The sequence below is a fragment of the Nannospalax galili genome, unplaced genomic scaffold, assembly GCF_000622305.1.
Source record: "Nannospalax galili isolate Female #2095 unplaced genomic scaffold, S.galili_v1.0 scaffold74, whole genome shotgun sequence".
NCBI classification, from domain to species: domain Eukaryota; kingdom Metazoa; phylum Chordata; class Mammalia; order Rodentia; family Spalacidae; genus Nannospalax; species Nannospalax galili.
Genome location: NW_008335376.1, coordinates 1188800 through 1213872, shown reverse-complemented (window position 1 = coordinate 1213872; position 25073 = coordinate 1188800). Strand labels below are relative to the sequence as shown.

Genomic DNA, 25073 nt, shown 5'->3' with positions numbered 1-25073 from the left:
GGGATTGGCCGATAATATACTGATTCTCAACATGGTTGATATTCCTGGCTGGTCCTTCAAATGTAACAGGTCTTGTGTTGGTTGCTAGAAATCCTGGAATCTGTTCTCATATTTGCACATGTTTTTAGAGGGCCTGGGCCAGTCTATCTGGCTTAACAATACCTCTTCACACTCTGTGTTCAAGAAGGTGTGAAGTGAGAGGAAAGTCGCTGAGTGCCCACAGAAATTCCCTGGTTGACTGAAGGTTCAGGAAAGAATGTGGCATAAATAAATAATATGCATAGTTTGAGTCCTTTCCACAATTAAAAACACAAAGCAAAACAAAAACCAAGAACCAGGAAGACCTCCTTTGGAATATTTTCTGAAGGCTTAATGATTAATGTAAGCAAAAGTAGAGGTCAAATGACTGTTAAAGCAAAACAATCCGTGGGGTTTGTTTTACCCACAGGACCTTGAACGGCCCCTAAGACTAACTTATTTTTAAAAAAGTTTCTGCTTTCTCACATGGCTGGCCTATGGACTGAATTAATTATGGTGTTAATAAGTGAGAGAATTACTGAGAAAAGTTAGGAAAGGACACATTAAGACCTGACCATAAACTGAAAAGAAAACCAAAATAGAGTTGTAGAAATGGTGCACTGACTGCCTAGCTTCTGGAAAGACTACGTTTGAACACAGCACATTCTGAAAGTCGTCCACTTAAATTCATTCGATTGGAATTGAGGTGGTGTGGTCCATTCATGAGGAATCGGGTGAGGACAGCCCAGCCAGACCATGGCCTCTATCTTTTGGAAAGATTATCGATCGAGGTGTTTGGTCACAAGTTTCATTTTCTCAACTTCTCTCTCTCTCTCTCTCTCTCTCTCTCTCTCTCTCTCTCTGAATCTTTTTTTTTTATACTAAGAAAAAAATCAGGTCTTGAAAGTAAGTGCTTAATAAAAACTTAAAGAAGGACTCTTGGTGGTTAAGAATAACTCAAACAAGAGTTGGATTTCTTTCCTACCTGATCTTGTTTGGGAATCATTTTGCTGCTGCTTCTAAAGGTGTGAAATGGAGGTTTAGGATTTCTTCATAAATTACCTTTTACAATGACATCCTGCAATTTTATTGTTCTCTGGGAACCAGAATAACCATGCATTGCATTCCTACTGTGTTGAACAAATCTTTCTTATTTGGAGTTAGTCACTTGTGAGATCCTCATTTGAATTATGAGTAAAATGTTTATTTCTGGTCAGTCATGGGACAAACATATTAAACCTAGTGTAATGTTTCCTTGGCTCCTTCTGTTTCAGAAGCTGAATTCTGATATAAGCTTTAAACATCCCTGCCCTGATCTACTGTTACTATTATTTTACTTTTAGATTCTCCGTTGGTGGCCTTTACTCACTTCCTAATGCTTAGTCACCATTAACTCAGAGCCTAATCATGTTCAGTAGCAGATGTGCACCTTGTGAACTTATCAAACAAAGGGCTTATTCTGAGAACTCAGAAAAGCAGGTTGGCATTTAAACTTAAAAGACAAATATTTGGAAACTGACTATTCAAAGAAGCTGAGCTGGTGATTTCAAGGTCCTGTTCTGTGTTCTTCATTCTTTTGTTGAGTATTGTAGTCTGTACAAGGGTATGAGTTCTGGTTTGGAGAAAAGGAAAAATAAATTTAACCTAAGAAATCAGCAAATCTATAGAAATGATTCAAGAGACCAATCATATGTAGGTGAAGGATTGTTAGCAATCTTTTATTTTTATTTTATGGGTATGAATGTATTGCCTACATGTATGCAAGTGCACCTGTGTCATGCAATGCCTGTGGAGATCAGAGAGGGCATTGGATTCCCCTGGAACTGGAGTCATAGGTGGTTGTTAGTCACCATGTGGGTGCTGGGAATCGAACTTGGGTCCTCTATAAGAGCAGCCAGCACTCTTAACCTCTGTGCCAACATCCAGTGCCATAGGTGAGGGATTTTAAAAGTATCACACATGCAGTTACACTAATAAATGGCCACAGGTGAATGGGGGCGTGGTTTCCTGAGAGGTATGGTAGAACGCTTTGTTATGAAGGGGAAACGGGAACTTTGGACTAGGAAGGCTTAAATGGGGGTGGGGAACAGGAGGGAAGGGCAGAGGAGGGATAAGGAGAGGGGTAAATAACACTAAACACGTTCAGCAAAAGCCATATGGAAACCTATCACTATAGAAGCTTCTTAAAGTATACACAACATGCATCATAAAAAGAGATTAAAAGGAGTTATTTTAGAGCACAGGGACATTGCCCTTTCTAGACATCATAGGCAAATAAATTTTTTTTTTAAAACCTTCAGTGCTGGTAATGTACTCCCCTCTTGAAACTGTTGCTAGGGGTCCCACAGACCCTCAAACAATACTGATCGTTGCCTCTGCTCTTGGTTACCCATCAGGACTGGATGGTAAGAAGCTATGCTGAAGACACATGAGCTGTAGAACAAACAAGGAGAAATCAAGCTGGTGCTGACTTCAGAGCTTTATCTCCACTAGCTAGTGTTCATAGCTATGCACACTACGGGAAGGAGGTATGCGCACTGCAGGAAGGAGCTATGCGCACTGCAGGAAGGAGCTATGCGCACTGCAGGAAGGAAAAAAATTAATCATCAGCCTTACCCAGTCATGAATCCTGTGAACTACAATAACAACTAGGCCAGCAAGATAGGCCCACCGATGCAATAGTGGCACAAATATTACAAATATTATGGAAGTAACTCTTTAACTGAATTTAAGGTCCACTTCCTAGGATGGGGTCCATACCTGACATTGATATCAAGCTTAGGAATCTGAAGCTAGACAGATCCCAGGACACAGGAAACCCAACATTAGGTTTCTACTACATAGTTATCATATGACTCTTAATGACTTATTGTTATACCTTCATAGATTAATATATCTCTTAACTCTTACCAGAGAAACTTCTTATGTAGCAGATAATGATTAACTCAGAAACCCACAACTGGCCAATGTGTAGAGAACAAGACGTTGCAGAGCACTTATCCCTGAATATGACACCTATTTCAAATTTCTGCCCCCCAAGGGTCAGGGATCATTGTGGAAGAGAGGGCAGAAAGATTGTAAGAGCCAGCGGTGGTAGATCACCACAAGGAGTCAGATTACTCATATGAAGCTGATCAGTTACTCATACGAACTCACAGCAATGATGACAGCATGCACAAGTCACATGCAAGCTCAAACCAGACAAAATCCCAGTATAGACATGAAGAAGTAGATAAGAATCTCCAACCCCACCGAAGGGAACTGTGGCAAGAGCTGACTGCTGGGAGGGGCAGAGATTGTCTCTTTCAAACATGGGACTCTTGGTAGGTTAACCAGGCTCCAGTGGATGGACCCACACTGAAGAACATTTAGAGACACAAATTAGACCCTGTAGGCCTTATTATATATTTAATAGAGTACCTTAAATTGGGAGGGGGCAAAAGGAGAGGTATGAGTAGGGGAGAGGCTTTAAATAACATCAAATTATATTTTATGAAATCACAAAATTCAATAAAAAATGTAGCTGTAACGTGATCTTAGAAGGAAGACTGAAATGCAATGGCAATCTAGTAGACAGCAACCATGCAAATTACCTCGTGCCCTTGTCTGGTGATGGATGGAGATCAGAGTTTACAGAGCATAAGGAAGGCACTTTCGAGAGGAAAGTTTGGTGATGCGTCACTGGAACATCCATGGTAAGGGCGCTGAGACTACTGAGAACTTCATCTGGAAGGTCTGGCTGGCAAATCCCTGGATGGTCTAGGCTCAGAGGCCTATCAAACTTAGGCAGCACATCTACTGATTCCTTCGCTGAATTCAGCCCCAGGGCATCATCTGTGGAGGCTTTGGCTCCTGTGATGCTGTTTTCCAGGGAGAGGCTTTTCCTGTTTCATGCTAGATGGGTGATTTCCTTGTAATAAACTAAAGAAATGGGCACTGGCTCCTGGGAGAGCATTTAAGGTGAATCTTCTAGGAATCAGCTCACCCCCAGGAAAGGCCAGCAAAGCTGAGCTTGGGGGTGCTGTCAAGAGCCTGACCAGGAACCCCAGCTGGCATCTGGCTTTTTGCTCAACTTGCACAAAAGGAGTAAACACGCTAGGAAGAATACACAGGCATCTCTAGTCCCACCGTGGTCTGATCATACTTTCAATCACTGCACTGTTTTGCCTCAATTTTTAATCTATAAACATTTACCAACAGATTTTGGTGACCTAACTTCCATTTTTCTCAAACACATTTGAGATATATACATACATATATATCTCCATCCTACATCGTAAATTATTTTATGTCCAAGTACAAATCATGAGTATTTTAGAATTAAAATGCCTATAGAGGATGAAGGATACTGAATATTGGGTACTAGGATACAATTGTAAACCACACTTACCTCTGAGTTGGGATGAAGATTACTAGTAAGGCTACTATTTAAAAATGTCCTACAAAGGAGGGAGATGGACTGTGCTCATACCAAATGCTTCCACCTCTAGTGGGAATTCAAGAAAAGTTTTACAAGTAGGCTTTGTAAGTGAACAGGGAAGGAAGCACAGAGCAGTGGACTCATTTAAAGGCAGAAAAATGCTGCTGTCTGGGAGGCTGGAATTAGATTAGAGGGCAACAAAGGCCCCTGTGGAAGGGAACAGGAAGCCTCAAAGTGAGTGACGTCAGCTTTGCTAATATTAAAAAAGTGGGGGAAGGGTTCTAAGTGAAAAATGAGAAAGAGAACCAGAATGTTCTTTTTGCTTTAATTATCTGAGGTATGTGACCTGATGCCCTTACACACCCTTACACCCTTACACACCCCTCTAAGTACAATCATATTTCAACAACATTTTCTTGCCACTGTTAATAGACTTTGAGAAAATGAGTTCATTATTAACAATGTGATGCATATACATTAGAGTGACTGTGATACTTGGGAATATATAAGAGAGGAACGAGCCTTTGCTCTAAAGCACATGTTTTTCTTTTTTACTACCTACTCTACTGACAAATTCTTTGGTTTACTGGCTTTTGGAAACATAAGTATGATGAGGATGTTAAATTCTTAATACAAACATCTTTGAAAACAGATATTTTTAACCTTAATTTGTAAATTGCTTACTTCCTAGTAAGGTACCTGGCATATGGTTTGAGGATGAATTTTTGAGTATATCCCACAGAGGAGGAGAAAATACCATGGCGGTGTATTTGTTGAGACTGTTTTCTGGATCAAGTTGTATCTTTGTGTGTTTTGTGCTAATAAAATAGGATATCTGAGAATGAGTAATTCATGAGGAATAGAGACTTCTATTCCCCATGGTTAGGAAATTCCATTCCAAGAGACCTAAATCTAGTGAGGGCTTTCTTGCTGCATCAGTCCATGGTAGATGGTGGGAGCAAAAGAGAGTATACATGTGTATACATGTGTGGTATGTGTTGGTGTGTTTATATGTATTAGTGAGAGCTGGAGATGGAGAGGGAGTGGAGAGAGCATGTCATACAGTATGAGAGGGTATAAGAGGCTGAATTTGCTTTTTACAACAAATTCATCCTCAAAGTTAGAGCCAACTCCCACCATAATAGTGTAAATCCTCGATACCTTGATAATCACCTTTCAAGACTGTTATATTGGGAATTAAGTTTCCAACATATGAACTTTGGGGTACACATTCAAACCACGGTAGGTCCTAAATAGAAGTCTGATAATCTAAAGTAAACATTGCATGTAATGTAGGGCAGCTGATCGTTCTATTCATGCCCTCTCTTCTGCCCCAGGGTTTGATTCTTTCTCACTTTCCCCTTCCAGGATTCCCAAACTGCCAGTGAAGTCTGCTTCAGTGGTAAATGCATCATGGAGAGTTTTCATGATTAATCAGATTTGATTACCTTTCTTTACCCTGTGCACTCACTATGAATAATAGTAATTGGCATGATGGAAACATTAGGGAAGCTGTAGCTGAATTTATTGCGACTTTGTTCTGCTCTTTTTCCCAGCTGTCATTTGTTGCTAAGATATTCCACTACCATTGTATCTGTTTCCTGGTTTGATCTTTCAGTGTCTTAAGATTTATGACTGTTATTTCCAACTCCACTCCACTCCACCACTGCTAAGTCAACTGTATGAAGATTCCTCAAGACTGAAGGTAACAAATGACTCAACCTCATAACTCAACAGACAGTTGAAACCAATGGACAGAATACAGATCTGATAATCATGTGATCTCATTCTAGAAGGAGCGCTATCATAAGCCAGTTTTGTGAACTGAGTGATACTTTCCTCAAGTATAAAATAAGGGTTTTTGTCTAGATCTGTGTTTCAGAAATATGTATATATACTCTGTGACACTAGTCCCAGATACGTTTTTGGAAAGATTCTAGAGTTACATTCATTTGTGAATTGTTGTATATCACCATAATGAATATTAGCATATTAAAGGTTCTGTATTTTTCTTTACCTGATTGATGTTTTAAGTAGCTTAGTCATAGTTCCGCAGGGAGCTCAATGAGGGAATCACTAACTGAATTTTCTGGGGATCTGGGCTACAGGTGCATACCCTTTATCTCCAGTGCTAGATGCTAGATTATAAAGGGGAATGGGCCAAGATCTCTACTTTTAAATATTAAGGGTCAAATAGGTAAGAAAGAAATGGAAATAAATGAATGTAAGTGGAGTAAAAGTTTGTTCAAATCATAATGGGTTTCGGACTGGGAAGATGGCGCGGTTAGCAATTGCCCATAGCACAAGAATGAGAACCTGAGTTTAGATTTCCAGCACCCAAGTAGAAGCTTGGTGGGGCAGAACATATCTGTAAACCCATGCTGGGGGCAGGCAGATACAGATGACTGCCTAAAGTTCATTGTCCAGCCTTGCCTAATCAATGGCCTCTGGGTTCAGTGAAAGTGCCTGTCTCAAAACACAAAAAAGGTGGAGGTGGAGACTGATCAAGAAAGACATCAGACATTGATCTCTGGCCTCCATGAATACTTGCACACACCTTCATGCACATGTATACATGTGCATGCACATATGCACACACTCACATGAACATGTACATATATCACACACGCGTGCCTACACACACACGTATCCACATGTGCACACAAAATCTTAGTGGTTTTGAGTGAGAAGCGAGGAGGCAGTGTTAGAGGGCAGAACTTGTTATACTTGAAGTGCCAGGTAAGCTGAGCACTGAGGGGCGTTTGCAATAGTTCACTAGGTAGAGAAGGCAGGAGATTAATTACTGGGCAAAAGGAACCCTGTGACATGGAGGTACACAATCCCAAGGTATGCTCTAGACTTGAGAACTAATTCTGTGTTTATAGATCTTGGGAGTAGAGGTTGTTCAGGGGAGGGTCAGATAAGGAGTCTGAAATTTAATAAGTAACAGGAAGCCTATCTTAGGCTAGCTTTTAGTCAATAGAATTACATGATCAATAATTTTTTTTCAAAGGAATTCTGGGGTACTAGGAAAGATGGGAAAGAGACTGGCAGGAAACTAGTTATGATTCTGATAAATGGCTTAAGTAGGAGACAACAAAGAGTTGGAAAATGACCATGGTCAAAGGAAGAAACAGAGGAAAGCTGTCAGAAGGGAATTTAGGAGCTCCAGTAAATAACCCCATACCAGGCCCATGCAAGCAGCCAATGGAACTCAGTGCAGCACCAAAACAATAAATAAAGACGTGAATGTAGCAGGGGAAGAAGGGATGGGGGGAGCGAGAGAGGGTACTGGGGGATAAGATGAAATGCCTTCTATTCATGTATGAAATAATCAATGAATAAATAAATTAAAAAAGAGTTAGACTCAACAGATCCACAGGGAGTGGTTGGTATGAGACGGGAAAGAAAGAAGATCAGGGAACGATACAGTAGAATTCAGCTGCTGTGAGCACTGTGCAACTTTAGCATTTACTGGATAGAGATTTGGAGAAATGCACTATCATGTTGGTGTCAAATTGGAATGAGAATTCTGTGAATATAGACTCATTTTCCTATGAAAACACACTTCTTGACTGTGTTCCAGAGTTCAAGAATTATTTAACTAAGATTATTCTTTTCTAAAGGAAATTTGGCGTTCACTAGAAAATGTATTCCAAACTGAATTAAGTAGGTACTCAGTACACTTTTGTCAACAAGACAGCATTTAAATCTACATTTTTTCTTTGACTTTGTTTCTGCAGAATAATTATTTCAGGGGCTATAAATCCATTTGACATTTCATTTGATTTAAAACTATTCTTTCAATGGCAGTGCATTGTATATACATCAGCACCTCAGTAGTTCTAAAATTATTTTCATCTTCTAGAAGGAAACAGCACAGAATGATGAAGTTTATGGTGATTTAAATATTAAGACCTTATTTTGGAAATAATCCTAAATTTGACGTGGAACACTAAATATTACTGCCAATAATGCATTAGAAATATATTTTTCATAGTTAGGGAGTAAGGTTGTGGGTTAATGAAAATTAGAAAAATTTTTTTTATAAGACCGTGGTCACTTGTCATATTGAAATTAATAAAGATTCTAAAGAATTATATTTCCAACAACGATTGTATAGGATTATTTATTTAGGGGGAGAGGAACTCCCTCTAAGAGACAGGATACAGAAAGTCTCAAGACCCTAGATGTCTCCCCAAAGCAGTCTGCCTGATTAGGTCACAGAATTGTGTTTTTACCTGGGCAGGCTGCATTCCATTAGCAGTAGAAATTGTATGAGCTACTTTCACAAGTCCATAGTCACCTTCCCTTTTGGAATTTTTCTTTGTCAATTACCCAGAATTCAGAAACTGAGTTAGTGGATTGGGACTGTTGCCATAAGTAATTTCTCAGAAGAAACTGCAGTCTGATCCTGGAATGTTGGGGTGTCTTCGGAGCCTTTCTCCTTGAGAAGCTAGGGTACTCAAAACTCAGCCGCAAAGCTACCCCAAGCCAGAGGCCTTTGGGATCTTGCCTCGGACCACAGAGGATGAGTTTCAGAAAGAAACATTTTCTTATAGGGAACTAAGGAGAGAGAAAGAAGGCAGAGCTCCTATACAGCTGGAGTGATTCCTGGGCAGTGGAATACCATGGAGCCTCACTGCCCTGGAGTTAACAAGGCTTTGGAAGGATGGAGGAGGAGCAGTGGGTGAAGGGGTGTGCGTGTATGTGCGTGTGTGTGTGTGTGTGTGTGTGTGTGTGTGTGTGTGTGTGAATGAGCTGGTCAGTCCACTTCCCATTCCAGGTACCCAGGTCTCTGTAGTTTCTCTCATGTCCTTAGTATGGTTTTCAGGAACCGTATTCTTTTAAGGAAAAGAGATAAGGAAAAGACCAGACTCCCTTTCTGCCATCCCCAGCCTCTGGTCATGGTAGAACCGGAGATTTTGACTTAGACACTTTTGGCATCTCTGGCCTCTAGCAAGGGCAAGTCTGCTGGGAGTCCAAAAAGCTTCTCCCTTTTAATTAAGAAAAAAACTGATCACTTTTCTTTGGAGGTCTTTTTACCCTAAACTGCATAACAAGTTTTATGTCTTGTTTTCATCAATTCCACCTTAAAAACAAAGTAGGTTATCAAACCTGGCTACACTTCATAAAATGAGCAACTTGGGGGCAGAGTGACTCTTTACTTTTTTTTTCCCCCCACATAAAGAAATAAAGATAAAACCTGAATGGTCTTACCTTGATAGATAAGGCAGCCTCTCCTCCACTTCCTGCAACTGTTAATGCATTTAAGGCAGGAACCCACCCGTAATTGTTTTGAAAAAACAAAACAAAAAGAAATCTTAGGAGGCAGGTACTAATGCCTGTTTCACTGTAAATTTGAGATTAGTGATATAAGGTTGTTGTAACTAAGTCTGGAGACATTGCAGATTTCTAAATGCATTTTATTGCATTTGAAAGAAATGTTGTACTCAACAAAATGTAATTTAGAAATGAGTTGAGACACAATGACCCTTCACTTGAGAGCAAAACAACCTATTTCCTCATAGTTAAAATAGAGGGCGGCAATGCCAGGCTGTGGTTTCTGAAGTCTATCCACCTACTACCTTGCTGTGCCATTCTCTCCTCTGCTCGAGCCACTCCCTTAACTTGATATCTGTTTACTTTACAGGGAGCAGGTTTTGAGACCGGATCATAAATATCCTGGCCCAGTGCCCTAGAAGGAAGACAAGGGAAAGAACATACTCACTCGCCTTCTCAAGATAGCCTTTGGGATGTTTAAATGTGTGGGTTAATTTTTTATCCACTTTAATAACTGTTTTTTTTTTTTCCTTCCATCTTCTTTGCTCTCTATTTCTGTTTTGAAGCAGCAGACACAAGGATCTCTGCAGGCAGATCACTCCAGAGCCTATTGCAGGACAATCCTGTGAGGAGTAGTTTCATTTGAGGCATCTGGGTGGCTGTCCCTTCTCCGAAATGGCAGGTGTGAGTGGCTGTATAAAATATTCCATGTTTGTCTTCAACTTCTTGTTCTGGGTAAGTATTTTTCTTTTAATTATCAGTTTTACACAAGGAAGGTTATCTTGAGATAAATATCGTAACCAAGAACAGACTTACATTAGAACAAAGGATGAGAAGGAGGATTAGAGAAGGAAAGACATTTTTCATTCAGCTGTTTGGATTTTTTTTGCCTCTCTTTGGTTGTTTCACATATTGAAAATAAGCCAATGGTTCAAAAAGTGCACTCAGTCTATGAGGATAAATGCTTCCTAGTGTTGCAAAAACAACACAGCGGAAAATAATACTCCTTAATTAAAGGACAATTATTGTTAGTTATGTATCAATCAGGGCTCTCCTGTTTAAGAACACTGGGAAAAACTTTGATTCATCCACAAGCCTGGCTCCTGGTTCCCTCCCTTGATATCTGGGTTTAAAACAGGTCACTAACTAGCAGGTGCTGTGAAATAAATACATGAGAGGATCATTTTCAGAATGCCTAGGAAAAAATAATGCGTTATGAAACCAGGAGAAGCAGTAAGATTATTTAATCATAAGATTCAGCTAAGCCAGTGGCTATGTATTAGTATTTTAAAGACAGTATTTTGATGCATCATCAACTCACCTTTAATCAACAGGGTTTATATTTAGCAAATTATACTTCTTTTGAAAGTTCATTGGTGTAGACATAACAAATACACTGAAAGTAGCATTTAACATGGAAAAATGGAGAAAAAAGATGTGAAAAGGGTAGGGTGGGATATTGGGAAATCGGCCTTATCATTTTTAGCATATATGATCTAGTTAAAAGACTGCCCAAAAAGTAAAGCAATGGAAATAACCCAAAGTGCTTAAATAAAAAAATCATTTTATATTCTGGATTGAAAAGTAGCTTATGCATTATTAAAAATAAAAAGCTCTGGTTTTGTGATAAGATCTTTTTGCCTTTAATAGAGAGGTAGCTGATATCAATATATTCATTTTTTAAAAACTTTCAGTCAAAAGACTTATTAGAGAGCTAGGAAGAGCAGTTGCGTGAAGATCCCATAAATTCTGTTCTATTAAAACAATAGTAGACTGAAATAAACCTATATGAACACAGTTTTACTGCTTACAATGACTTTCCATTCAATGGCTTGTAGCCATAGTGAATAGAAATGACATATTGATGAATTAAATAAGTATTTATTTATTCATACAAATGATTTAGAGAATGAAAAGTTTGTTCTTTGTATTGCCTCTTTTCTCTAGAATGGGCTACTTTTGAAAATACTAAATGAAACTCAAGAATATATGACTTTAAAAAAATGTAATCCTAATGCATTTCTTTTCTTAAAATATTTAGAACATTGAGACTGGAATATAAATAAAGAAATACAAATGTTATTTATATTTTTTTCAAAGTTTCCAACATTCATAAAAGAAGACAAATTTGGGGAATTTACTTCATCACCTGTCCCCCAAAATCATGAAACCGTGTCCAATTCTGGTCTACCAGACTCTCAATCACTTGCCATATCCTTAGCAATTAGGAAGCAAATCTCAAGTACGTCATTCCATCTGTCAATGTTTTAGTATGTATCTTGAAAGGAAATAATGCTTAAGAACATATCTACACTATCACTATTACACTTTAAAAATGTAATAGGGATTTGTTAGTCAGGGTTTAAATTTCTAATTTCTTCATAAATATTCTTCTTTGGACTGGGATCCTGGTAAGCTTCACAGATTGTGACTGGTTTACACATCTTGTGTATCTATTTTAATCTCTTCATCATTTCTTTCCTTTTTGAAATTTTGTGTAGCTTTTTGTTTAGTCAAATTTTCTATGGTCTGGATTTCACTCTTTGAATATCCAGGGTGTACTTAACATGCTTTTCTGTCCTCTGTACTTCTGTAAGTTAACAGTGACATCAGGCAGTTTGACAAGATTCAGCGATTTTGGGGAGGGGCACAAGTACTTCATGAACGACACTGTATCATCAGGAGGTACATCAGTGTGTCACTTCGTGATGACACTTAAGTCCACTTTTAGTTCGTTAAAAGGTTCAGGTGGTATTCTTGCTCTCTCACTATTTCTTCATATAGTATCTGAGAGGAAATTTGTTTGGTTTCTACTGCTGCCGTGTGTGTGTGTGTGTGTGTGTGTGTGTGTGTGTGTGTGTGTGTGAATGGGGCACATCACATATGATATCTTTCATAAATACTTAAATACAGCATAAATACTTCTTTCCTAGTCTTTACCCACCAGATTTCAAACCAGTGAGTTACCTTTCTCGTACCATTCAACAATATTTTCCTTATGAAATTTTTCAGTACAGTTCTTATCCTATTGATGTATGATTTTTTTCATGTTTAGCCAATAGACATAAGTTGCTTCCTGACTTTTTGACATGATTATAATAATGTTTTTTGTTTTGCTTTGAGACAGGGTCTCCCTGTAGACCCAGCTGGCTTGTTACTCATTATGTAGACCAGGCTAGCCCAATCTCTCAAGATCCACCTGCTTCTGCCTATTGAGTGCTGAAATTAAAGGTGTGCTCTATCATGCCTGACTCTGATTATAATAATCTTTATAACTTCTTCACTATTTGGTGGGACAAGTTGTTCCAGGCTCATTTGCCTTTTTACTGGCTAGAGTTAGAGCCCTCTATTACTTTTTAAAAAAAAACAAACAAACAAAAAACAGACTAGCCATTGTTTATTTTTCTGCGAGATACATATGGAGCATGTAAATGTATTAATATACTCATAGTTATAAGATACTTTCAAAAAGTGTCTGAAGGAGCTGAAGAGATGAATCAGTGGTTAAGAACACTGGCTGTTCTTGGAGAAGACTGGGGTTCAGATCCCAGCACCCACGTGGGGGCTAACAACCTTTCATAACTCCAGTTCCAGGGGATCTGACATCCTCTTCCTACCTCAGCAGGCATGGCATGACATGGGTGCACTTACATACATGCAGGCAATACATTCATACACATAAAATAAAACAAAAATAATAAAATATTTTTAAAAGCGACTGAAAATACTCAAACCATTAATTATCTTCATATTAGGAAATAGTTAAAATACATCTTTAGTGTATAAAACAAGTATGCAAAGTGATGATGGAAATTGTAAAGACTCCTTTATTGTCTAATTCACAAGCAGGAATTTGAAACAGATCCAAATTTTGAACCAAAATGTTAAAGACGATCCAGGAAAGGGCATGGAGTAGATTTGAGATTACATATTTAAGATTAAGACTCAAGGTCAGTTGTAGCTATCTGTACCCACACATTGTCACTACTTTCCTAGGGAATTCTGATTACTTTATGGTTGCCACAAGCTGCTATTTCTCTGATAACACAGATTAAGTCTTTCTGATGCTGTAGATTTCAGTTAGATAGTTCTAATTTCCTTCACAGATTCTTCCCATCCTCTTATGTGGTGGGACCTGAAGTCTCTGCATAGGAGATCTTGATGTGACATCAGTATTTTAAATCAAAATCTAGGCATCTGGAGACATTTCTGAGGTGAGGGAACATTTCTGTTTTCACTCTCCCACCTTCCTCATCACAGTGTTCTCAGTTGAAACTTTACGATCCTTCATAGGAAATTAGCAATTTGTCACATTCTTAATGTTTACTTAAGTAAAAAATTTAACAGTCCCACTGATGCGGTTTTCTTGTAGATGTCCATGGCCTTGTGTTTTCAAATGCATTCTTTCTGGATCTAACTTGTGAACCTCAGCTTTTGTAAAATAGAGCCAGATGTTGAAATGTCTCTGAGATCTGCATATGGTCATTTAATCTAAACATATTGGCTTCTTTTGGGGGAGAACTCGATATGCCACACAAATACGCAGTGGTTTGCACTTGTCAGAATTACTAATTGAAGAAAAGCATGGGAACTGAAAAATCATTCTTAATCAATCATGCTAGAGGTTGCTCAAATGAGAGAAATGGAGGTATTTTCAATAATAGGTAAGTTATAGGTACAAAATCTACTTCCTTGAGTCATATGTCAAGACAGATGAAATGCCCACATTTTTTCATGCTCTTCTTGGATAGATCAGGCCTGAGAGTGCCATAGCTGCTTAGGGTTTCCTGGGCATCTGTGTAAACATGGAACATAGACTTTCTGCTGGAATACACAGAGTAATAAAGACCATACAAAGAGAACCAAGAGAGAGGCCAGATATTACCAAGAAAAGCATGGGAGTGGGGCGGGGTGGGGAGATGACTCAGCAGTTAACAGCACTGGCTGCTTTTGCAGAAGAGAAGAGTTCAAATCCCAGCACCCATATGCCAGCTAACAACTGTCCATAACTCCAGTTCCAGGGGGATCCGAGTCCCTCTCTGTCCTTTATGGGCAATGCATGACATGAGTGCACTTACTACATGCAGGCAATACACTCATACACATAAAGTAAAGATAAATAATTAAAGTTATTTAAAAAAAAGAAAAGCACAAATCTCAGATAAACAGAAAGGGACCACATTGCCAAGCCAAAAGCATCAGTACTTGAAGGAATCAATGCATGAGGATGTTTGAAGAGGGCAGAGAGCGGTCTGAACATGGAGTGAATCCAAGAACCAGTGGTTTAAAGTTCATTATGTTTTCTGTGGTGCCTGGGACTCTACATTGACTATACGCTACTTCATTAAGAGACTGAAGGCAAAGCAGACATATATAGGTAGAGATGTATCACAAATAATATAACACAATTATATTTATTCTTTCAGCTGATGAAATGCACCATAATAAATAGTTAGCCATGGCTGAAATGTATGCAATTATAAATACAGTGGCTGCCTGCCATTGCGCAATTAATGCTGGATGAATTGTGGAGGCAGCAAAGGTGCTAGAGCCCAGTGGTACAGAGCTCAGTCTGACTACCAGCTGCTTCAGTCCCAGCTGCGCTTCCTTGAAGAAATTAGCTTCTGTATGTTATTGTTCATCATCTAGTCAAACCAGGACTGTAGCTGTATCTTCTTAGATCACTGTGATGATTAGATGGATTAATATACACAAAGAACTCAGACTAACACTAAATAAGCATTTAAGAAAACAGTATTTTTGCCAACAATTTTATAGGTATTTTTATGAAACATAAACACAAAAGTACATTGTAATGAATAATGCTGGGTTTTGGAAAATAGGAGGCAATAAGACAGGAGGCATTTATTTTTAGGCAAGAATTCTTCCAGCATAGATTAAAAGAATGGAAAAAATATGAATTCAGATCAACTGAGATGCAGATCTTGAACCTCCCCGCATTGCTTGGTGACCTAGCATATGTTCACTGACTTTCCTGTGCCCTACTTTCTGCATGTGTAAAATGATGATGGTACTTCCACCTGTAAAGATGAACTAAGACTCTTTTGGAAGCTTATAGCCAAGGACTGGAATGCCATAGTTTAATTAGTACTCATTTTTTTTTATTCCAATGATGAATCATATTGCTTTTCAATGTAAAAGTATTAGAATTTGCTATGATCATATTTTATACACAGTAAACTATTAAAAAGTATAATTTCAGCCCTAATCTGACTCTCCTCTTTTCCCATAAGGAAAAGAGTCTGTGAGAAAAGAGGGAATATGTCCCCAATGATGCTGGCCTCCACTCTGGATAGCTGAGACCCCAAATTTCCCCACCCAGTAGCCCCATACCTGTGGCTGGGGACTGTAAGTCTCTTTTACATGAATGATTATGGGAATTGTTGGGATCTGATCTTGGGTTTCTAGGCATCCACACCCGTTCCTGTTAGGTCCTGAAGAGCTCAAAACAGAAGCAGGAGTTCATCTTGCCTGAAGTCTTCCTGCTCTCTTCCTGGGATTTTATTGAAGTGCTGGCTGGTTGGGTTTCTGGTGAGGATCCTTGTTACTATGTTCTCACATGGCTTTGCCCCAAGTGTTAGTGGACAGAGACAGATCTCTCTTGTAAGGCTGAAAATCCTATTGGATTAGTATTCTTCCCTGATGACCTCATTTGATTTAATTATCTCACAAAGTCCTATTTATTTATTTTTAAATAGATATTGAAGTTTAGAGTTTTATATATATAAGAATTTGGAGAGGCAAAAATCAGACATTTGCTTGTCCATAAACAAAGAGCAAATTTGCCTTAGTTCTCAAAATACCGGTTTAGACCAACCACATGCTATTTGTAAAAACAAAGATGTTCTTTTAGAGCCAGATAAAAAACAATGATTCACCTGAAAGAGAAACCTGAGTAAAGGTGGACCAGGCAGGCGGTTCTACAGTGTCCGGTGACAGCAGGCTTGGGGCCAACATATTAACTCCCTTCACGTCACAATCTTATAACAAACAGTGGAGAGCTCTGGATAATTCCTAACTCACACTTTCATTTGTTTAAAAAGTATAAAATTGGGGCTGGAGAGATGTCTCAGCAGTTAAGAACACTGTTCTTGCAGAAGACCCGGGTTCGATTCCCAGCACCCACATGGCAGCTAACAACTGTCTGTAACTCCCTCCAGTTCCAGGGGATCTGACAGCCTCTTCTGTCCTCTGCGGGCATTGCATGACATGGGTGCACTTACATACATGCAGGCATAACACTCATAAACATAAAATAAAAAAAGTATAAAATTTTGGGGGGACAAATCCTTAGTGCCAAAAGTGGCTGGGATCAGGAAGTCTGCATGAGCTCATTATAATGGTCAATCTTTAAACAATGGATATGGAATTGCTTAATATCTACTCATGACTTTAGAATGCTCACCTTGATAGAGGATACATTTACTTTAAAGTTAGCCATAGAGTTTATGATGATGCTCCTGATAGTAAGTTTGTGATTTTCACATGTCAATTTCTCCAATGAGATAAGAATGATACATTTTAAATAGTTTCTTTTCATTTTTTAATATATTTTATTTTTACTTTTTATTTTATGTGTATGAGTATATTTCCTGCATGTATGTAAGTGTACCTGTGTCATGCAGTGCCCACAGAGGGCAGAAGAGGGAGTTGGATCCCTAAAACTGGAGTTATGGATGGTTGTTAGCTACCACGTGGATACTGAGAACCAAACCCGGGTCCTCTGCAAGAGCAGCCAGTGTCCTTAACCTCTGAGCCGTTTCTCCAGCCCACAGTTTCTTTTCATTTTTAAAATAAAATATAGAAAAAGAAAAGATAGAGATGGGACTGGAAATGAGAGTTTAGCCAACTTCAAGATCTGTAAAAGAATTTGTCTAATTGTGAAGACCAAAGTTAAAAAAAAAATTCTTGACTTCTGAAATAACTGATGCTGATGCTGCAGATGATATTCAGTGGTTAAGAGAGCCTAACATTATCATTTGAAGGACAAATATGGTTGACTTCATAAGATATATATGTATGATTTAACTTCTCAATACTCAAAAAAGTGAAGTAAACAGTAACCAAAAAAAAGATAAAGTGGGGCTGGAGAGATGGCTTAGTAGTTAAGAGCAGGGGCTTCTCTTGCAGAGGACCCAGGTTTAGTTGCCAGCACCCACATGGCAGCTAACACCTGTTCGTAACTCCAGTTCCATGGGATCTGATGCCCCTTTTTGGCCTCTGTGGGCACTGTAGGACATGAGTGTACTTGCAATACACTCATACACACAAAATAAAAATATTTTTTTAAAAAGGAGATAAAGTTTTAACTAATATCACATTCTTGCTCTTAATATTTCTTAAAACTTTCTCTGACAGGCTAGTAAGTTCCAAATAAACATTAGCTACCAGAATAATTAGCATCACTTTTAGTTAAAGGTAAAGACCAGGGTGACATTAAGACGATCAATGTAAATGTACTTGCAAAGGGAGAAGAAAAAGGTAGAAAATATCAGGAAGAAAATAAAACAACTACCAAGAAAAATTCCAATTAGTATAAAATACTGAACATCAGAAGACTGCATTACCATTTGATGGTAACTCTCACTTGTTGACTTACTACCTAATAACTGCTAACATGAGCACTTATCTTCATTTGGAAATAAAATTGATCATTTGCTGATAGGAAGTAGGGAAGAGGTGTGCGACTCTAAACATTTTTGTCCAGTTTTTATTGCATAGTGCCTCTGTGTTCCTGCATGAAAGAAGCTCATTGCGTAGGTTATTTATTGACTAGTTGATAAAGAGATTCATTTTTTAATTGCATTGGAATAATTGCAGTGATTTTTTGGAGTTAAGAAGGATTGCTTAGGAGTTGCCCTGAATTTCAAGCACAGAACTGTAATCTCTCAGGATTTCAGTTTATACTAATAAGCAGTTTGAGCCTAGATGATTTTGAGCTCTTTTAGGTAGCAGAGATTCTGCACCTCTTCAACTGCTCAGTGTGCTGGCTGCCTATTCCTTAATAAGGCCCTTGACCATATTTCTACTGCAAGCTTAATGAGAAATCATTAAAAGTGCTGCTTAGGAGTCACAGGCATATGGCTCAACCAATCCTGAAAGCAATGACATTCCAAGGTCACTGAGTTTTGGAGGCCCCAGACATTTCTTTATCAGAGTACGGAAAAGTCAGAGGCATCTAGAAAGCCCTCTGGGGCCTGCTATGTCTGGTACTTACCAGGGTGTGTCTCAACATATCTTATCTAATAATACATCTTTGTTTTTTTTTTTTTTTTTTTTGAGGCCACTAGCTATATTTGTTTACTTAACCTTGAAAGACAAGAGTTTTCCTTACACTAAAGAAAATGTGTTTCACATTTTATGTGTTGGCCATGGTCCAAATTAAATAATCTGGTAAAGTCATTAAAGGAATTTAAGACTGTAAGTACAGTTCCCCATTGTTCCTTCTCTCTGGGTCAAGTTTACCACCTAAAAGAATTTACTTTTAAAAAAGTTTATTTAGATTCAAAAAAATGTTGGTTAATGTTTACCTTTGTTGCTTCATTTCACGTTTGTCAATTGCTTCCCTGCTTGCTTTGTGAACTTCAAACTTCCTCTTTTTTTTTTTTTTTGGTCTTTTTTGAGATGGTTTCCCTGTAGTCCCAGCTGCCCCGAACTCACTATGTAGACCAGGCTGGCCTTGAACTCACAAAGATCCGCCTGCCTCTGCCTCCCAAGTGCTGGGATTAAAGGCGTGCACCACCACACCTGGCCCAAACTTCCTCTTAAATCTTGAATGAGTGCTTAGTGCCTTTCTTTTTGGTACAAGAAAGAATTTTAGAGTCAAATCCAGGTATATATTAAGGATATTTTACTTTTAAACCATTGTGACTTATCTAGCAAAAACACATGATTAGAATGAAATCATGGAGGAAAATATCTTTCTCCACCTAGCAGAGATGACTTCTTATCTCTAGACTATGGATGGACTGTGATGAGACGAATAGTTATTCTCATCAAACTTACGAGCTGCTGTGGAGCATATCAGGCTGTAATAGTACAGTTAACAACGAACTATTGCAACTGGATAAATGGAGTTTGTGGAATTAGCATTTCATTTCACTTTCGTCTTTGTATTCTAACATTCTTTTTCTTTTCAGCTATGTGGTATGGTGATCCTGGGACTAGCCATATGGATACGAGTAAGCAAGGATGGCAAAGAGGTAAAGATGCAGACACATTAGGAGCTCCTCTATCTCCCTTCCCCCACCTTCCAACCTGCTTTTGCAGCTCTTTGACATGTGACTGACTTCCACTGCTGAACATGCTAGCTTAACTCAAAGAGCATGGCTTTTTCTCTCCCTCTTCTCCGTCTTCCTCTTCTAGGCAGCTGCCAAGATGTATAGCTTGCGTGTCCTGGGGTTTCCTTTTTAAATTCTAATAAGACTGTCCTAAGACCCCTAAGAGGGGCCCCAATTTCCCCACCACAGGCGGGGCTCCCCCAAAATTCCAGTAGAATTATCCTCAGATTAGAAAGATTTCAACTAAAGTAGCAGAAGGAAAGGGCCAAAGTAGAAACTTGCTTCCGTCACTACTATCAAGGCCAGTCTGATGCACAGCTTGGAGACAGAGAACATTTCTCCTCTTCATCAAGAACACCTTTTACAGCACATTTTGATCACAATTTAGCTAATCCTAAGGTAGCTGGTCCAAAATAAAAGAAGATGAAATATTTCTTAGAGAAAAACCTTCAGAGGTAGCAAAGCACAAGGATAGCTGGTATTTGCCTGTTTCAACTGGAACTGAAGGCACCCCTTTTGAACAGAGGTTGCTAGGGTAACTCAGCAGTTAGCTGGGGGTGTCCGGATTCTTGATCCATACATAATGGGTCTTGTTAAGACCCATTTCCTACCACCATGTACCTTTTCATCTCCAGAGACAAAACTCTTACCAATATACTCTCAGGTTTGGAAGAAGTTTAGTTTATAGGTTTAATTCTAGCCCCAGCATTTCAACTCAGCATGAACTATTTCTGTTCTATGCTATAGTTTTACAAATGTACAAGGAGGGGGAAAGGGTGAATATGTGGGTAGGTGATTATATCAGGTTTACCCAACAGAATGCCATCTTGGCTCCAAGCCTTGGCTCCCCTGTTCCTGTTCTTTCTTCCTCCACTTCCCAGAAGTACCCCTACCTGTAATTAGTGTTGCCTCCTCATGCAGAACAGCTTGCTCATTCTTGACTGCACAGGCTCTTGTCAGTCTGCAGGGCCATGTCTTCTTACCAGAGCCCTTTCAAAGGTTTTGTTCCAATGATTTTCTTCTCTTAAGCATTCCCATTCCCCTTTGAATATTATAAGGATAATATTAAGCCAGCAATGAAGATAATGCATTAAAATTATTGAAATTTATTACCTTGTGGTACAGCTAAATGCCTTTGGATACAGTCTAGTGGAAAGAAAGATTAAAAGCAAATTGCAACTATCTTGTTTTCTTTTCTAAATGGTCAACTTTTCTGGAAGTTCTCCCCTTCCCTCAAGACTTTCTATCCCAAGAGAGTCCATAGTGGCAGCTAGCTACTTCCTTATTTGGTACCTCACTGGATGAAGGATCTGGGTGGAGTCTAGCCTCCCAGTTCACCATAATTTCATTTATTTCTTATACTTATACATGGAGCTCTGACTTCCCAAAGGCCTGGGGATCTGGTGTTTGAAAATGAAGAAGAGCACATTGGAAGGTGTGTGTATAATCTGTCTGACTCTGGGGCTCATAATTAAGCACAAGGATTCACAATCACTACTCATAGAGTACTTTGGGACTTTTTAAGATGTGTGTGCAACTGAATTTATTTTTTTATTTGATTTCTCATTGATGTTTTCTTTTCCCCTAATGTTTCTTTTAAACAAACTTGGTGGTTAGTCTGTTAAGAAATGACACACATTGAACATATTAAAGGAGAGCTGTTGTCCTTGAGGAAGTGTCACTACACATCTGGGAATGAAATGGACTGATGGGACTAGAGACCATCTTTAGTTACATTTAGACTCCTGTGCTATCTGCCCCTTACCCAGAACAGAAGTCAGGATCTGCCAGGACAACGTTAACTAGCCCGACTTATGGGAAATTAGCTTGATTTGTATTCATTTGAAGGTAGTGGCAAAAATCAAGACTGGGCAAGAGCTGAATTTGATTACTGGAAAAAAAAGTAAATTTACAAGGGCAAGCATGAACATAAACATAAATGAAGGGCAGGGCAGTGACATCTCTCTGTTAATGTGCCTCTTAAGATACTTTTTTGGGGATAAACTCAACAACACCATAGAGCACAGCATGGGCAGCCACCCTGTTTCAGGAAATTTCCTCTAATCCCACCTTCCAGGCTCTCCAGCTTCTCTTCTGCAGAAATTTTCCCTTTCCTTAAGAGACACACAGACTCAGTGTTCATCCAGGACAGCTTAGGAAACTTCACTGGGTTTCTGCTGGAACAAACATCTGAGCTCAGATTTCAACTTCATTCTTCAATATGAATAGCTATTTGTTGGGCTTAACTTGCAATGAGAACTGCTAGGTAGTCAACACGCCGCTTTTCGGCTGATCCCTGACACCTAGTGACTCTGCTTTGGTGAGCCTCATCAGTCTTTTGGAGCAGCTGCAATGGGCTTTGGCTATACTACTCGGGCCTCCTGTGTAGACATTCCATCTATTACCTCTGTGTCTGAGTTCTCTATTCTGAGTTCTGATAACCTTGCTAGTGAGTCTTCCACTTTCTTAGATGCAACAGAATGTCCTGGTGATCAGACAGAGCTGCTGTCCTAAAGCCGATTTTTGTCATATTTGTTTTGACTCAGGCCTTAATGCCTATCTATTAACAACAATGATTTCTGTGGCTCCAATCTTTTTTAATATAACAATTTTATTAATTCTTTTATTAATTCTTTATGAGAATTTCATGTCATACATTGCATTTTGGTCATATTCACCCACACTTCTCCTTCTAACTCCTCCCAGATCCACCCTCTACCTCCTCCTGATTTCATGTCCTCTATAATTTTTTTATAACATACTCATGGCTGTGGGGCCATCCACTGAACCATAACTGATCTACTAAGGGCCACACTCTTAAAGAAAACTGACTTTCCTTTCCCCACAAGTCTGGCTCCAATCTTAACAAGAAAATAAACAAACAAAAATCTTTAAGACCTAGCCAAGATTTATATATGTAAATTGAAACATTATCTGTGAGACAGAGACAAAGAAGTGTTTAGAAATCACAGAGTTGACCTATTTCCCTTTTATAAATGGAAATGGGCCCAGAAATTAAGGTTAGCTTACCGTCCTAGAGTTACAAAGTTGTTATTTATTGGGACGAAGAATAGAATATAGCTCTTGTAGTAAGGCTTTCATAATTTCAGTATGTTCCTTAATTATTGAGTAAAGATTTCCTGTAGCTATGAGTAAATTTTAAAAGCCTTTACAACAGAAAGATCATTAGTAGTGGCATCAGTTATTTCTATACTAACTGTTAAGGGAGGTGACCTATGGGTAGATTTGAGAATACCCTTCCATAGAGACAGCTCAACGCCTGGAGGTTATAGGAGGCAGGTGCGTGGTGCATTGTATACAGCATGCCTGAGGAGCACAGGCACAAGCACTCAGTCTTCAACTGTGTTGGACTACTGCACACACATGGAGAACAAGTGGCATATGGGGGCTGGGTGTTCCAAGGGCAATGAAGAAGACTATGTTGCTTGGAGAAGAACTGATATTACCAGATAGTAAGTAGTTCACTCACCACAAACAGATGAGGATAGTTTCCTCAATATTTCATTAGTTAACAGTCATGTGAAGTTAAGAGTTTCTGGAAGGACTAGCCCTTCTGGGAATGAGAAGATAGAGTTGATATGGAATACCAGGAACCGGGCTTTTCAAAAAACAAAAAACCCCAAAAAACCCCCCAAGAATCAGAGCATGTTTATTAGCCCAGAACAATTTCCTGGTGTCCCCTTTCAGTCAATTTCTGCCTTCCTTCCTATTTTGCTCAAAGGCAAAGTGTTTTGATTTTTATCACCATTCCTTTGCCTGTTCTTGAACTTCATGGAAATGTAATCACACAGTTACATATGGCTTCTTCAGCTCAACATGACTCTGACATTCATTCATGTTGTGAGTAAATCACAGCAATCTGAAGAATTTGGGATTTTTTAAAAGTCAAAATAATTAAAGTATCATCAAACAAGGGCTTTATAATGCTACTGTATGCATAGAATATGCAGTGTGGGACCCAAAGATCCCATCAAGAAGAACAAAAGTGCTTGCCCTTTTAAGCTTTTAAAAAACAGCTCTAAATAGTCATTACATTTCCTCCATCCAACATCTACCACTTCACTGTAGAACAATCCAAGGCTGGAAAAATTACAGCAAAAGCTGTATGTCAACAGGATGAACTTTGAGCAGGCAGAGGCGTTCACTGGTTTAGATCACAGAAGTTTCTCAAGGTCTCAGAACATGGCCTGGCACTTAGTGGATATTCAAGGGATATTTGTAAAATGAGAAAAATAAACATCAAGGAAAGGGATTTCTGCCATAACCTCTTCTTTCCTTCCAGATCCTCGCTTCTGGAGAGTCAGGCACAAACCCCTACCTTTCGGTGAATATTCTGATTGCAGTGGGAGCTATCATCATGGTCATGGGCTTCCTGGGATGCTGTGGAGCTATGAAAGAAAGTCGGTGCATGCTTCTCTTGGTAGGTTCTCTAGACCAATCCCAACACCCACCCTTCAGACTCCTGAGGGTTATCTCCTGTCATTATCCATCAAAGGAATGGCCAAGATTGACGAAACTCTGACTTCTGTTTGGAGAATTTGATTATGGAAGATAACGAGACTTAGGCTTTGGATTACTTTGGCCTAGATTTGTGGTTCCTCTAAAGGAAGACACATTTTAAGTCAGACAGGCTTCAACTCATGCAGTCATTCATTCATGCAACATAATCATATTTTTATGTGCCAGACACTGTGCTGTTTCAGAAGACCTTAGGACAATCAGAGCTCAGGAGGGGACAGTAATAAGTAAACCAATAGTACAGAAAGAGTGGCCCCAGAAGAGAAGGGTGAGGTTAGAAGACAAACTTTCAAGTCAGGGGTAAAAGTGGATAAGCTGTCTGTATGGGTGGAGGGTATGCAGTGGTCTTCAGTAAGAGAGCCTGCGATCCAGTGCCACTGTGTGTGGAGCTAGAAGGTCTTAAGTGTAGTTGGAGAGGACTGAGGCCGCTTTTAGTAATGATGGGAGATATATTTGTGTGGGCTGTGGTCAAATCATACACTGCAGAAATGAAATTGTAAGGGAGATAATCA

General features: G+C 39.0%; 1 protein-coding gene across 2 annotated transcripts in view; it reads left to right on the top strand.

The window, feature by feature from the left end:
* Positions 1-736: 736 nt before the first annotated feature.
* Tspan8 (tetraspanin 8) overlaps positions 737-25073 on the top strand; it is a 38604-nt gene continuing 14267 nt past the window's right edge. The window contains exons 1-4 of one of the 2 annotated variants that reach the window (XM_017797374.2): positions 737-752; positions 10291-10456; positions 19882-19944; positions 24326-24463. In XM_017797374.2, coding sequence (XP_017652863.1) covers positions 10397-10456; positions 19882-19944; positions 24326-24463 — 261 coding nt within the window. In that variant the 5' untranslated portion in view covers positions 737-752; positions 10291-10396. Of the gene's footprint in view, positions 753-10049; positions 10207-10290; positions 10457-19881; positions 19945-24325; positions 24464-25073 lie in introns of those variants that run through there. The other variant, XM_008830052.3, reaches the window with a different exon arrangement.